The sequence below is a fragment of the Hemitrygon akajei genome, chromosome 11, assembly GCF_048418815.1.
Source record: "Hemitrygon akajei chromosome 11, sHemAka1.3, whole genome shotgun sequence".
Lineage (NCBI taxonomy): Eukaryota > Metazoa > Chordata > Chondrichthyes > Myliobatiformes > Dasyatidae > Hemitrygon > Hemitrygon akajei.
Genome location: NC_133134.1, coordinates 151167398 through 151183588, shown reverse-complemented (window position 1 = coordinate 151183588; position 16191 = coordinate 151167398). Strand labels below are relative to the sequence as shown.

Sequence of the window (16191 nt, the reverse complement as noted above, 5' to 3'; positions counted from 1 at the left end):
CCTCCCCGTGGAACGTGTGGGTTTTCTCCATGTGTTCCGGTTTCCTCCCACACTCTGTAGACATACCGGGCCTGTTAATTGGTCATTGAAAATTGCCTCGTGATTAGGCTAGGGTTAAATCAGGGGTTGCAGGGTAGCATGGCTCAAAGGGCCAGAAGGGCCTATTCTGCACTGTGTCGCAATAAATATATAAATATGGCGAGGAATGTGGCACCCAATGTGTGTAGACAAACAGTCATTTGCCTTTTCTAGTACAGTGAGTAGAGGAATTGGGACAGCTGTACGAGACTTGGATAAGGGCCACATTTGGAGTTCTATAGCAAGGAAGTCATTAACCTAGAGATGGTGTGGAAAAAATTCACAACAATACTACCCGACTGGAGGACTTAGGTTATAGGAGATAAACACAATAGATTCTGCGGATCCTGGAAATCCAGCATAAATTGTGTACGCAGTGCTGGAAGAACTCAGCAGATCAGGCAGCATCTATCGAAAGAAGGATCCTGGCCTGAAACGTCAACTTCTTACTCCTCTCCATGGAATTGTCTGACCTGATGAGTTCCTCCAGTATTTTGTGTGTGCTACTCTAAATTATAGGAGAGGCTGAATTGTCTTGGACTTTTCTTCCCTGTAGCGAAGGAGGCTGAGGGGTGACCTAATAGACGTTTATAAAATTATGAAGGGCATACACAAGATGAATAACCAAAGTCTTTTTCCCAGGGTAGGGAGTTCAAAACTAGGGATTGTGGGTTTAAAATGAGAGAGGAAAGATTTAAATGGGACGTAAGGGTTAAGTTTTCTGCACAGCGGGTGGTGAGTAGAGGCAGGTACAATTACAATATTTAACAGGCATGTGGACAATTGCATGGATTGGAAAGGATTAGGGCAGCAGTTGCCAACCTGTTCTATGCCATGGACCCATACCATTAACCCAACAGTCTGTGGGACCCAGGTTGGGAACCTCTGGCTTAGAGGGATGTGGGTCAAACACAGGCCAGTTGCATTAGGTCATCACGGTCAGTACAAACGATTTGGGCTAAGGGGCCTGTTTCTATCTGTGTTTTTACTCACAACAATAAAGCACTACCTGTATTCAATTTGGTGACAAATTAGAGTTATGGCAAAAACCACAATACAGAATGACCATACCTTGACTCAATCTGCTATCACAATGTAAAAAAAAACCTTGAGGCCTGTCCACATCCGCACAAGACCGTTTGGCTGGACCACTTTGTCTTAAAGCTTGCCGTCCTTGACTACAGAGTTGCAAACAGTCGAAACCTGAGAGAGGCACTGGTAGCCTGGGAATTTTGGAGGAGAGGGAGGCTTGGGGAGTATAGGTGGGAGTGGCCCGAGGAACTGGGAGATGAGAGAACTGCGTATCCTGCCCCTGCTTTGGTTACTCAAACCTCACCCTCTGTAGTATAAATGAAATGCCATCTTCTTCTGGCACTGTGTGGTATGATGGCATCTGTATTTATAGTTGGCTAAATATTATTATTGGGTCTCCTGAAGACAGAAGTATCAAAAAGCGTGGTTTTTTATTTGGGTTTTCGGGTTTCTCGCTTTGTGGCTGCCTGTAAGCAAACAAATCTCCAGGTGTATAATGTATACATTCTTTGTTAATAAATGTGTTTGACAGAAGTTATGCAATGTAATTGTGTCCATGCAGCTTGATTATATAACAATTACGGCACGGAAACAGGCCATCTCGGCCCTTCTAGTCCGTGCCGAACTCTTACTCTCACCTAGTCCCACCGACCTGCGCTCAGCCCATAACTCTCCAATTATAATTCCCTTTCAAACCGAGCAGTCACATAGCCAAATGACAGCATCATTTGAGACAGTTAACATTTTGTTTCTCTTATTTTCCCTCATTACCAGATTTACCACAACTGCCACTGTGTAAAGGAGAATCATCCATCGAGACTGAGTTTTGCACAATCCGGAAAATGCGCCACGTCCTGCACACAAATGCCGCTGTTCATGACTTTCTTTTTCTTTGTAATTTTATTCACGTTTTTGAGCAGCATTCCTGCACTAACAGCGACTCTCAGGTACGGATGCCAGTTCAATTGCCTTCTTATCACAAATTGTAATGACGCAAATCATGTCTTTATCTCTAATGGAATTCATCCAAAATCTTAATCTATTTATCATCATGTTAGAAGTTCAGTTAACAGAATGTTAGCAGAAATTTAGTTCTGCCAAATAAACTATTTTGGTAAACTGTAAATAAGGTGTATGTTTACAAATGTTAACATCTTGGGCTGCAGGTAGGGGAAAAACCCCACTGCACTTATAACAAGCAGCGATATACACTTAGTAACCATTTTATTAGGTACACCTGTACACCGGCTCATTAATGTAAATATCTAATCAGCCAATCAAGTGGCAGCAACTCAATGCATAAAAGCATGCAGACTTGGTCAAGAGATCATTTGTTATTCAGACCAAACATCAGAATGAGGAAGAAATACGATTTAAGTGACTGGCTGTGGAATGATTGTTGATGCCAGGCAGGGTATTTGAGTAGCTCAGAAACTGCTGATCTCCTGGGATTTACACACGTACCAGTCTCTATTCTGTACAGAGAATGGTGGGAGAAACAAAAATAAATTCCAGTGAACTGTAGTTAAATGCCTTGTTAATGAAAGAGGTCAGAGGAGAATGGTTTAAGTAGACAGTCGTAGTCTCTCGAGGTCCGAGGAAGACGAATGTGTTGCACAGTCAACGTCTGCGGGCACACATATGACTTCTGAAGCTGAAGTCCGAAGCGCCGATATGGTTGCAGATGAGCAACAGTAACCACACGTTAAGACAGTAATGTGCAGAAGGGCATCTCTAAATGCACAACACCTCAAACCCTGAAGTGGATGGGCAACAGCATCAGAAGACCACAAACATACACTCAGTGCCACTTTATTAGCTACAGAAAGTACCCAATAAAGTAGCCAATGTGCGTATGCAGGATAGGACTTAGTGTGATTAACTTTTAATTACGTGTTGGCTGTAAACCATTCAGAGGAAACACGAGGAAATCTGCAGATGCTGTAAATTCAAACAACACACATAAAATGCTGGTGGAACACAGCAGGCCGGGCAGCATCTATAGTGAGAAGCACTGTCGACGTTTCGGGCCGAGACCCTTCATCAGGAAACATCAACAGTGCTTCACCATTCAGAGAAACACACTTTTGAATGGCTTTGATCCACTCAGTTTAAGAAAAATTTGATGAAATGAATTGGGGAGTAATAATGATGTTTAAATGTGTGTTTCAAACAAGATTTACCCGTCAGCTACAGTTAACAATGTGAAATTTATTTGTGATTCTTTCCACGGGTTCTTTATATACTGTAAATAAACAAATTGTTAACAGACAATATTTTTCTATTTACATGCTTTCTCCCTGTAACTTTTGACACCCTTACTAATCAACAACCTATCAACCTGCACTTTAACTATACACAATAACTTGACATTCTTAGCCGTCTGGGCAATGAATTCCACAGCTTCACTACCCTCTGGCAAAAGAATGTATTTTAAATAAAACTGCAGAAGAAAATCTCAAAATACTGTAACTTTTGTGTTCACAATGAATTCTTTATTTTGAATTATTACAGAACAAAATTGACTGCCCATTAGTTAAGAAATTATTCCTAAATGAATAAGTGAGCTTATCAACATTTGATAGTGAAGCTGAATGGTTAGGTAGCGATAAAGGATTCTGTAATATTTCTATCTTATCTAAACTGGATATTTTTCTTTATTTGATTAGATGTGTCCCTGATAGTCAGCGATCATTTGCACTTGGTATTCAATGGATCGTAGTTCGTACTTTAGGTAAGGACACCTTATCAATTTTTAATTACATTTGTTTTCTGGTTATTCTTAACATATGATGTTATCCCAGTAGCTTATAAATAAAATGTAGGCAGAAGACCATCTAATCACATAAAAAGGCCACTGGTTATAGTGGAATATTTGCCAAAAGCCATAAAAATTACCTATTTTGATTTATTAATATATTTTATAAATATAATATGAATGTTACTAGCATTTTAATGAATCTATAAATTTATCTGAGGTAATAGTTGAAGAAAAGCAGAAAAAACTGCTGGTATTGGAAAGAAAGATAAAACTAAAGATGAGCTTCATTGGTCACGCGTACATTGAAACATCCAGTGAAATGCACTGTTTTAAAACAGATCGGTAGAATCCCCTCATCAGAACGGAACAAGATGAAGAGTTTTGGATCTGAAAAGTTAACCCTGCTTCTCTTCCCACAGATTTGGCCTGATCTGACCTAGAAATGGTCAGCAGGTTTAGGACGAGTCTGTGAAAAGAGAAACAGCATTAAATTTTCAGATCCAAGACCCTTCATCTTTCTCAGTTCTGATGAGAAGATTCTGCCTATTCTGCTAAATATCTCCAGAAATGTCTTGTCGTTATTCAAATAATAATAATTTATTTATTCAATTAGTACTTTAATTAGTTATAATCTAAAATACTGAGGATCAATAGTGCTCTACTGCACAAATGTAATTTCTTGTTTATTAATTAATATCCAGCATATTTTCTATTCTTTATAAAAATACCTACGTTCAAGCAAACAGTAATGTGAATTGTAAATCACAATAACTGGATGGATTAAATGTGTTGAATCTTTAAAATTTTTATTACTATTTTGTATCTGTGATATAATTTAATTCCTTTTATTAACAGTATAAAGAATAGAAATTCCAACCTTATTTACATAATAATCATCTTATAGATAGTAATATAACCCTATTTTCTGAAGACTGATGGCAAAATTAAAATTTAATATTGCAGCTTTGTTATATATTGTAATATGAAATAGTAAAATTATATAAATTACAGATGCCTTTTTTAAAATCTTCCCTTCATATTATTCAACAGGAGCAATCCCAGGCCCAATTGCGTTTGGCTCAGTTATTGACATCTCTTGCCTTTTGTGGCAGACCCAATGCTCTGAGAGAGGCTCATGTAGAGGCTCATGTTATATCTACCAAAATTCAGCCATGAGTAAATCTCTCCTGATTGCGGGAGTAACTTATAAGGTAATATATGCAAATGATTATAGTTAAGTAGCTGAGGAAATAACTTACATTGCCACCATGCTAATTTTGACATAAAAGGAGTGGCGATGTAATGGCTCAGAGGGTACACTGAACATAGAGCATTACAGCAGAGCACAGCACACTGAGTGAGTGAGTGAGGCCTTCGTCAGTCAGGGTCGACCATGGATGTTGTGTCTTAGCTGTCTGTGTACATGTTGCCCATGTAGCAAGCCCCCAACTGATGAACCCAAAGGAACGGCAGAGACCGATACAGTTTGGTAGCAGCAGCGTCACAGGAGTTGCCAGTCAGTGTTGAACTCAATGCTGCTTTAGGGATTCCGGCTCCGGATTTTTTCCTCGGGGTTTGCTCCTGAAGCCTTCCCCATGAATGGGTACAGCCGCAAAGCAGCGGAGGTTTGAGATCAGAGTTTCCCTTCTCCTAGTTCAGCTGCCAACCATGGCTGACGAGCCCCATCTGCCCGAAGCGACTGTTTTTAAGGTACTATTACCACCCCAGCTATAACAACCTTAAGGAACCATAGCACACTACAGGCCTTTTAACCTATTCTGACCCTTCCCTGCTGCATAGAGCTCCATTTTTCTATCATCTATGTGCCTATCTAAGAGTTTTTTAAATGCCTAATGTATCTGCCTCCACCACTACACCTGGCAGAGCATTCCACGCACCCACCAGTCTCTGTGTAAAGATTTAAGCTCTGACATCGCCCCAGTACTTTCCTTCAATTACTTTAAAATTGTCCCTCCTTCTTGTAGCCATTTCAACCCTGGGGAAAAAGGTGCCGGCTGTCTGCTCGTTCTATGCCTCTTATCATTTTGTACCTCTCTATCCAATCGCCTCTCACCCTCCTTCACTCCAAAGAGAAAAGCCCCTCATAAGACATACCTTCTAGTCCAGACAGCATCCTGGTAAATCTCCTCTGCACCCTCTGTGAAGCTTCCTATAATGAGATGACCAGAAATGGACACAGTATTTAAAGTGTGGTCCACCCAGAGTTTTATAAAGCTGCAACATTACCTCACAGTTGTTGAACTCAATCCCCTGACTAATGAAGGGCAAAACACCTACGTCTTCTTATTAACTCTGTCAACTCGCACAGCCACTTTGAGAAATCCTTGGATGTGGTGGAGGTGGAGGATCAAGCAGCTTATGTGAAGAATTAATTCTTAACTCTAGTGGGTGGAATGGAGATGACAGGAAATTGATCTGTATTAAGTTGTTTGTTTCAAACATAAATCATAGATGCCTTGTGTATTTAGTCAAAGTATCACTAGGGATGGTCTTCTCTGCTTAAATTAACTGGTCACTTTTTTTCTTGCATTTCAGGCAGTGGGGGCGGTTTTTTTTCTCCTGGCTCTCTTTTTGTACAAGCCACCAGGTTCTAACCTCAGTAGTTCAACCATGGATAATGGAGACGACGAGTCAGATAAGGGTATTTCACAAAATACAGTTAAAACAGTGATTACTTTGTAATTAACTCACACTTAAACAGTATTCAATGAAAACTGTATTCAAGCCACTTCATATTATTGGATGTTATCCACCACATTCATCTAGGTAGCCACCTTTTCAAAAACTTCTCAGCTTTTACTTGAGGTTGGGACTTTTTACAAGCTTAACACTATAAATTGTATAAATTAAGTATATGCAGAGTCTAAGTGTACAGTGGAAGCAACTCTTAAAGGTGAATAAGCAGTTTTTGTTTATTTGAAAACATTGTACTTATGTACAGGAGTTCTACATCATTATGTCAGCCATTGATCTTGACATGAAACAGGATTGGGATGATGTTTACATCTTCAAGCTATATAATAGCGCTTAAGGCTTTGTTGGATATTGGTAGGGTTGTAATGATTTTATTTCAGCTGTTTACTTCCATACAATGCCCTTTCTTATTTGGACAAATTCTGAATTGTGTATTTAACTGTAAATGATTTAATGCTATGTTACATGTGCATTTTAACAATATTGACATAAGATATTAGTACTAAGATCATTCTTCTTTTTTTCCAAAAACCTCAATTATTTGAGTCTTCTGCTCTAGTTTTGCCTAGTGCACCCACAAGCACTCCAATAACCAACAATGGTTGACCGTACAGGACAGAAATTTTATTTTGGACCACAGTTCAGGCCCCAGGAATGTAAATGGAATTATGTCAATTAGAATGTCATCCTCAGGATTTGATCCCAAAGTCAAGTGAGGAGTTTGCATTTCTCTTAGTGTGTTTCTGCCAATTGAATTGGTTTCCTCCCAAATCCCAAAGGTGCGCTGGTTCAATTGGCTTCAATAAATGATCCCTTAATGTAGGCGAGAGGCATAAAAATCAGAAGCGGTGTTAATAACATGTGAGAGAAAATGAGCCACACAGCTACAGAGAAATGCAAAGAGCTAGACTGAGAGAAATAGGATTGCTCCATTGGAAATTAGCACAGTCTGGATGGGCCAAATGGCACCCTTCCATGTCATAATAATGGAGCAATAAGCAAATAAATATCATTGTTAAAAGATATGAAATCCTGCTAAATGTTGGTTGATCATAATGTGGCAATCATCAAATAAATCTTAAATATTATATCTAATGGAAATCCATTCAGACCCTAAGGCAATGTAAATAAAATGAATTTCCAGCAGAAAGTCTGCATTTTTTTTATAGTGTAATCCTTTTCTCATTTCCATCTTGATTAAGTGTTGCTGAAAGTGACCAGTTGTGCTTGAGATGAGGGTTACCCAGAGGGATGGGCGTGAAATAGCTTCTGTTTTAATAATTTACTAGATGTGTATCTTCATTACAATAAATATCGTATTTCATCTCAAGGTGTTTTAAGTGAACACCTTGAGATCTCACGAAACCTTTTTTTTTGGAAAGAAAAACTCCAGTCATGCACTAGACACAGTTCCAGAGCGTTGAGAACTGGAAAGATCATTACTGGGAATGTTAGTGAGGATTTGGGAGTGGGGGAGTTGATATTGTATTGAAGTAAAAATAAGAGATTCAGTGTCTTGTGGATTATTTATTATTAAATACTCCACCTTTAAAACAAGAATACGTATTAAGATTCATCATCATTATGTGCCGTGTTGTATGACATGGGCGATCACGGTCTTGTCTATGATAGTTCTTGGGAAATTTTTCTACAGAAGTGGTTTGCCATTACCTTCTTCAGAACAGTGTCTTTACAAGATGGGTGACACCAGCCATTATCAATACTCTTCAAAGATTGTCTTCAAGGCATTAGTGGTCATATAACCAGGACATGATATGCACATGCAGCTCATCCACCACAGGCTCCCGTAGCTTCACGTCACCCTGACATAGGGGTTAAGCAGGTGGTACACTTTCCCAAAGGTGACCTGCAGGCTTGCTGATGGAAGGATGCCTTGTTCCTCCTTTGGTAGAAACGTATCTCCACCCTGCCACCCAACATATAGGACACATAATCTTTATTTGTCTGATCTTCACCTGGTGTCATCCACACCCATGACAGACCTCATCACATTCACAGCTGCCATTCCAATGATTATATCAGCACAAAGATGCATCTATACCCTTCGTTCATCTGTCATAAAAATGTTGAAGGAGCAGAACCTGCAGCAATTCGGCAGCAATGCAGAAATTCGTAGATTCCCCTTTGTCACATTGGTGTTTCAACCCTAGCCCCTGTCAGTCTCGTGTGTCATTGCAGAATACATGCAGAGGTGTCACTTTACATCACCTACATCATTCCCATGCTGTGCATCCCAGATTTTCAGCCTATGCCCCACAGCTACTTGGGGCATGGGACCTAATCAGGACTTTGGATCAAAATAGGAGTTGTGGTCATGCAGTGAATTTTTACAGTAGCAGCTTACAAACTTTTCTGCAGTGGCGATGGCTGGGATAGGCAAAGGTCCTTTAAGAACTGACTGCCTTCCCAGCAATGAGCATGGGAAGGATGTGGCAGCCTAATTGGGCCAGTAGTCCTTGATAGGATCTGCACAATTCCTGTTTCAGCACAGAAATCAGTATGTAAAATTCCGTAAGATTCCTTTAAATATTTTCCCCTAATTTTACTTTTTAATGTGTCTAAATAAATATCAGTACTAGTCACAGAGCAGGAAGTCTAATTTCTGGATAATAGTCTCTACTGAGATAATAGGAACGTGTTGTTACAGAAATAATTATGTGACATGATGGAACTTTTTAAAATATTTGATTGATAATAAGGAATTTATTATTAATCATTAAGGTGGAACTTATCATTTAATCAAATTGTCTCATGCTGTAATCAAAGTTACATGATACTAACAAAATTAGATATTTCAGCATAAGTAGTTGCTATGTTTTTTTCTATTTACTTTTGAAAAGCACTTTTTTTTTTGCCGATGCAGGGTTAAGGTTTAACACTGGCAATTAGTTATAGCAGTTTTAATGCAGGATTGTTCAATATTTCAAAAGATTTTGGATTTTCTAAAGGAAATCCATGCTGAGATTGATAGGCTGTTTCAACGCTATAATTTATTGAAAATTCTGTAAAATGGGAAAAATCCTCTGAAGTTAGTTGTGTTTAATCTCATGCTACTTATCAATTTTCCCCAGGGTTTGAAAGAATGAGAAATGTTACCATTAAATTCGTCATTAGGATGACAGGATAACAGCTTGAAAGTATTTCCTCCAGTTGTGAAAATGTCCAACTTAGGGTCATAGCATCAGAAAAGGGCCAAATTAATATACAGCAGATGAGAAATTTCCTCACGCAAGGGATTCAAGGTTTTGGAATTCTCAATCCCAGAGGGCTGTGACTACAGTGTTTTTGAGTATGTTTTAAGGTAAACTCAGAACTTGGATTCCTAGAGATACAGTATGTGGCAATAACAAAACACAGTGGCATTGAGACAGAAAATCAGCTTTTAATTTATTAAATAACATAGGAATCTCAAAGATACTGTACATGTACTCCTATTCCTTTATCTTATATTAAAATGTGAACCATGTGAATTTGATTTGAAAACTCAAAACTCTCCTAACCAATATTGAAAGAGTGCAGAAAAAATTTACAAGGGACTCGAAAGGTTGAACGGGTTAGGATTTTATTTCCCTGAGCTTAGGAGAACGACAGGAGATTTTATAGGGTTACACAAAATTATAAGGGACGGCTCATTAGCTTAGTGGTCAGCATAATGTTTTATTTACATTGCCAGCTATAAAATCGGCATTCAATTCCCACCAGGGGCGGCATGGTAATGTAGTGGTTAGCATAATGCTTTACAGTGCCAGCTGTAAAATCAGGGTTCAATTCCTATTGTTGTCAGTAAGGAGTTTGTATGTTCTCCCCAAGACTACCTGGGTCCCTTCGGGTGTTCTAGTTTCCTCCCATATTCCAAGACATATGAGTTTGGGTTAGTACATTGAGGGCACGCTAAGAATGGCACCAGAAGCATTGCTACACTTGCAGGTTGCCTCCGGTACATCTCAGTTTGTGTTGGTTGTTGACACAAACAACGCATTTCACTCAGTGTTTCAATTAGTCACTGTACGTGTGGCACATAAAGTTAATCTTTAATTCTTTAGATTGGGTCAATATGTAAGGCTTTTTTTCTCTTAAGTTGGGCGAGACAAGAGCCAGAGGTCTTAGATTTGAGATGAAGGTTGAAATATTTGAGGAGAAACCGAGGGGGAACTTCTTTACTCAGAGGGTGGTGCAAATGTAGATCAAGATGTCTGCAGAAGTGATGAATGTGAATTCAATTGCAAATTTTAAATGAAGTATAGATAGGAACATGGATGAGAGGGGTATAGAGGGCTATGTTCTGGGTGCAGATCGATGGAACTAAGTAGAAAAATTGGTCATCATGAACCAGATGGGCCTTGATTTTGATAACTATATATAATCTGTAGTGTTAATGAAATAATTGAATGTTTTTTAATTGAGTTCCACTTTCCATTAGTATTACTAAGCAATTCAATTTTGAATTTAAATTATTAGATATAAATTGCACAATGTGGTGATAAAGTTTAAAAGTGCTCCAGGGTCTTTGTCCTCTTGGATACTTCATAAACTTCCATGAAGTGAGATGTTTTAACATAAAAATGAAATCGTGAATTATTTAAAACTTAAGAATTGGAAATTAGGGCACATACGGAGCTGTTCTGGTGGCTCTAATTTGTTTCGCAGCCAGTCGGAATAAACCAGGGGTTCCCAACCTTTTTTATGCCATGGACCCTGACAATTAATCGAGGGGTTTGCAAACCCCAGGAATAAACAAAGAATAAGTGGTAGGAAATAGATTGAATGATCTGAGACTGGATAGTATTTACACGTTGTTATAACAGTTGCTGTTAATCTCAGTATGTTAATGTAAGGTAGAAAATCATGAAGTTGTATCTCTCCTTAAATATATGTTATAAATGCAAACAGTTGTCATATAGAGCAGTGCACTGTTTTGGTAAGTTTGCAAATCAGTGCATCCTATTACATAGTGTATTGGGATATATATTGCTGCTGCAAAATTGAAAATTTTGTTTCATATACACTTGTTCTGGAAATAATTCAAAAAATGTGTAGCTCGGGTAGTTGATGTTGAGGTTTTCTCTGACCTTGGCAATTTGCTGCAAATGTTTCTTCACCATTCGTGGAGACATAATCAGCGCACTATTAATAGTGATGTTCTCTGAATGCTTGGCCTTTATATCCTTAATCAATCAGCTGATTAACAGTGCACTGTTGTTGTATCCTTGTTTGGTGACAAAATGTTTGCAAATAAATTGCTAAAATCGGAGAATAACACTTTTCTGTATGTGCTGTTTATCAAAAAGGCAGCCTGAAGACTTTTTCCTCAAAAAAGCACACACTAAAGAGTTTGTTTGCAGGACTACCTACAGTATGTATTAACCTCTGCCATATACTGTATATTTAAAATGATTATTACAACAAATTAAAATAACTTTTATATTTGCTGAAAGCATTTTCTGTTTATTTTTTTAAATAAGGTTATTTGTTATGAGTTGGTATTTTGTTCTAAAAAATGTCTTAATACAAACAGATATTTTAAGAATTATTGCAATACCATGTGGAATTGCTGAACATATTTAGCATATCTCTATTTATTTCATGGCATAAATTATATTTGGAATTAATATGAATGAATTATGTATTATCTTGCTGAATTAATATTCACACTAAAATTAATATAGTCTCATGAACCATTAAACTGAGTACATTTCTATACATGCGGAAGGAAATTTATATGTATTATTTTTGACCAAAACTGATTACAGTATAGGAATTATAGCCAACTGTCTGTATGAGTCTTGCATAATAATCTTAATGTCCATGGAAGAGTTGATTATTAACATTTTATTCTGTCCCTTTTTTATTATTTGCTTATATTCCAGCCCCCTACCCAACCTAAGTACCTGACATTAATGATACTTCACCTCCTATCCCTAATTGTGACCGGACCTCCAATCCCGTCTCGCATGTCTCCAATCCCACCTTGCATATCTCCAACCCCACCACATCATCAATGTTAGACGGCTGGAGTGGACCTTGCTCACAATTTTCCATCCACATCATCAACCCTCACCTCCAAAATTTGGTCTGGACTCACCTGATTCTATTCAAATGATAAACCATGTAAGACCTGATTTTGCAGGGCCTGTTTAGTATCACAGACTAAATGGGGTATTGTGTACTACTGAATTTTACAGGAACATTTTGATTATAGCCCCATTACTTTGCTACCAAAATATAACAATAAATATAGCACAATTGATGGCTTTATAACAAGACAATATTAGTGAAGAAAAATAAAAGAATATTTTTACATCTGGATGCATGTGATCATCTGAATTGCTGCAGAAGGTTTTTATAAATCTGTTATATAATTGTCTATGTATTTTTGTTGGTGAAGTTTTGATCCCACATTAAAGCAGACGTTTGGACATCTTGATGTGCATTGATTATGTAGTTTAACATACCTGACAAAGATTGTGTATTTTTACATGCCTTTCTTTAATTGGAAATGTTGAAAGTGAAATGAATGGATTTGCAAGTTTTTTGTAACTGTCAATCAATGTATAAATTTCTGCACAAAAATGTTTAAATAAAAATTGTTTCACATTTAGTTGTCTAATTCAATGGGTGAAAAATGGTTGACATGAATTCCTCTCATTAAGTTGCACTGCATATATTTTTTTGTGTTTTCCTGTCTTATGTAATATAATTGAGTTGGCAAAGCACAATGGAGATGATACTTCAACAGCCTCTGGCATTGTGAGATTGTGTAACTAGACCGATGATTGGCTTCCAGCAGTATCAAGACGGATGCAACCTGTCTGCTTAATTTTAACCATTCCTTTGACAGCTCATTTCTGGGATGGAACTGTCAACTAAAATCGCTGAAATCCATTAAGTCTAGGGAAACAAACAAAATACTGTAGATTCTGTAAACCCACAATGAACGAGCAGGTCAGATGTTAACTGTGGAAATAGAAAAACTGTAACATGTCATCAGATGAAGATCTTTTAACTCTGTCTTGCCAAGAGGACCACAACCTCTTGATTTGGAGGCTTGCATGCCTCAGTGGCCGGGAGAGTTATGTTGACTGGAGTCAGGGTTTTATGCTTTGGGTCTTGGTAGGGTCACCCATGCCAAGCAGGTCAAAGGGTAGAGGTCAGACTAAGAGTAGTCCACCGGTCCTCCAGATTTGGAGGTTCAGCTCAGGTCTAACAACCCTGACTGGTAATGAAGCAATGAAGAATCTTTCTACAATGGTATTCCTGTGTCTCCTCCCTGACTTGCATAATTGATAGTAGTGAAAACCAAGAGGAAGCTACTGACATGATGAAGGAAGCCTCAAACACTACCACCAGGGATGGAGGACCTTCACTGCTGCTCTAAATGCCAGCAGTGTAACAGGCAATAAGTAAATAAGTTGTCTTGCCACAGATGTTGCTTGTTATTGTTCTGTTTTTAATTCTATTTAAAACTTTGTTTCCAAAATCCTAGTGGAGTGCTTTCTACTAATCATTGCTGATCCATCCGATATTGTGATTTACCAAGGGCAGATAATTATTAGAAACTTACAAAACCTACAGCACAATACAGGCACTTCAGCCCACAAAGCTGTGCTGAACAGGTTCTTAACTGAGAAATTACCTAGGGTTACCCAGAGCCCTCTATTTTTCTGAGCTCCATATAACTATCCAAGAGACTCTTAAAAGACCCTATTGTATTCACCTCCACCACTGTCGCCAGCAGCCTATTCCATGCACTCACCACTCTCTGCGTAAAAAAACTTATCCCTGACATCTCCTCAGTGCCTTCTTCCAAGCACCTTAAAACTGTGCCCTCTCGTGCTAGCCATAGGACTTCTATCAACCCATTCTGAGATTAGTTTCATTCTAGGTTTCTGCAGAAGAGATCTTTGACATAACTAGCATCTTTCCTTTCTCTGCAATACATTATTTTCTTCCTTTATCAATTTTTGGAGGTCATCCACAATTCTAAAAAGATTAACAGTGGAAGGATGAAGGAGAACAATGTTCTGTATGTTGGTGCTGCATGGTCTAGAAATTTTATTGGGATTGGAAATTGACAATCATGAGAAATGGGCAGGGAAGTGTTGAGCACTTCAGCCATAATGTTATTGAATAGCAGAGCAGGTACCAGGGGCTTATGTTCTTTGAAATCTGGAAAAAGAATCTTTAGTTATAGTCAGTTATTCATTATACGCTGTGTCGTATGACATGGGCGATTATGGTCTTGACCTTGATTGCTCTTGGCAATTTTTTTCTACAGAAGTGGTTTGCCATTGCCTTCTTTTGGCAGTGTCTTTACAAGATGGGTGACCCCAGTCATTATCACTACCCTTCAGAGATTGTCTGCCTGGCGTAGTTAGTCACATAACTAGGACTTGTGATAAGCACCAGCTGCTCATACAACCATCCACCACCTGCTCCCATGGCTTCACATGACCCTGATCCGGGGGGCACTAAACAAGTGCTACACTTTGCCCAAGGGTGACCTGCAAGTCGGCGGAGGGAAAGGCTGCCTTATACCCACTTTGGTGGAGATGGATCTCCATCCCACCACCCATTTAGTTACATAGCAGCTTTAATTACCACAGAATGGAGAGAGCACAGAATTTGTTCTATCAACTCTACCAGCTATATGGCAAAGAAAAATCTGTCTTGACCATTCAAACACCTTGTCCCAGAAAATTGTTTATCCATCTTTTTGTATATTGAATGTGAAGCTATCTCTTATTTATCACTGGCAGTGTCTTGCAGACCCTGACCGATGACCAAGTGAAAAAGATTTGGTTCGTTTCACTGTTGGTTGTTAACCGCTTCACCTTGTTTATGACACTTCTACCAATTTCCTTCCATATACACTTTACCTTTCAACTTTTGAATCCATCTTTCATATCCTCTCACAACCTCCTCTGTCTCAACAAGAACAACCTTGGTTTCTCCTGATGGTCCACAGGTCTAAAGACCTTATTAAAACTCTGCTGCATCTTCTCTGTAACCTTCACATCCTAAAGCATGGTGTACAGAATTAATTACCCAATAAAAATCAAAAACAGCAGATGCAGGAAATCTGAAATAAAAACTGGAAAGACCAGAAACATTAATCACATCAGGCAGAATCTGTGGAAAGAGAAACATGGTTTCAGTTCAAAGGCCCTTTGTCTGGTTGTGGCCAAAGTAATATTATGCAAACCTCCATCATGATATCTTTATTCTTCACTCCTGTGTTTTTGTTTCCCCTCACCTTTCAAAGAGGAGAAAACATCCATTGATATAATAATAGGGAACTGTTCAGTAGTTTCATAACAGCAGAATAGAAGCTGTCCGTGAGCCTGCTGGGTACACTTTCAAACTTCTGTACTTCCTGCTGAGTGGGAAGGGAATGGGTAAGAGAGACTGTCTGGGATGAGTGGGGTCTTCTGGACCACTCAACCCCATACACCTGCCTTCTCGCCATACCCTTTGATATCCTGACCAATCAGGAAACCATCAATTTTTGCTTTAAATATACCCACGGTCTTGGCCTCCACCACAGCCTGTGGCAGAGCATTCCACAGATTCACCACTAGTGGGCT

The 16191-nt window shown here is 38.6% G+C and overlaps 1 protein-coding gene across 10 annotated transcripts in view; it reads left to right on the top strand.

Moving 5' to 3' along the window:
• The window catches only part of slco4a1 (solute carrier organic anion transporter family, member 4A1), a 229844-nt gene extending 216639 nt beyond the window's left edge, over positions 1 to 13205 (top strand). For all 10 annotated transcript variants that reach the window (XM_073061927.1, XM_073061931.1, XM_073061925.1 and 7 more), the window contains 4 exons: positions 1885 to 2057; positions 3780 to 3844; positions 4922 to 5082; positions 6428 to 13205. In XM_073061927.1, coding sequence (XP_072918028.1) covers positions 1885 to 2057; positions 3780 to 3844; positions 4922 to 5082; positions 6428 to 6574 — 546 coding nt within the window. In that variant the 3' untranslated portion in view covers positions 6575 to 13205. The remainder of the gene's footprint in view (positions 1 to 1884; positions 2058 to 3779; positions 3845 to 4921; positions 5083 to 6427) is intronic.
• The last annotated feature ends 2986 nt before the right edge of the window (positions 13206 to 16191 follow it).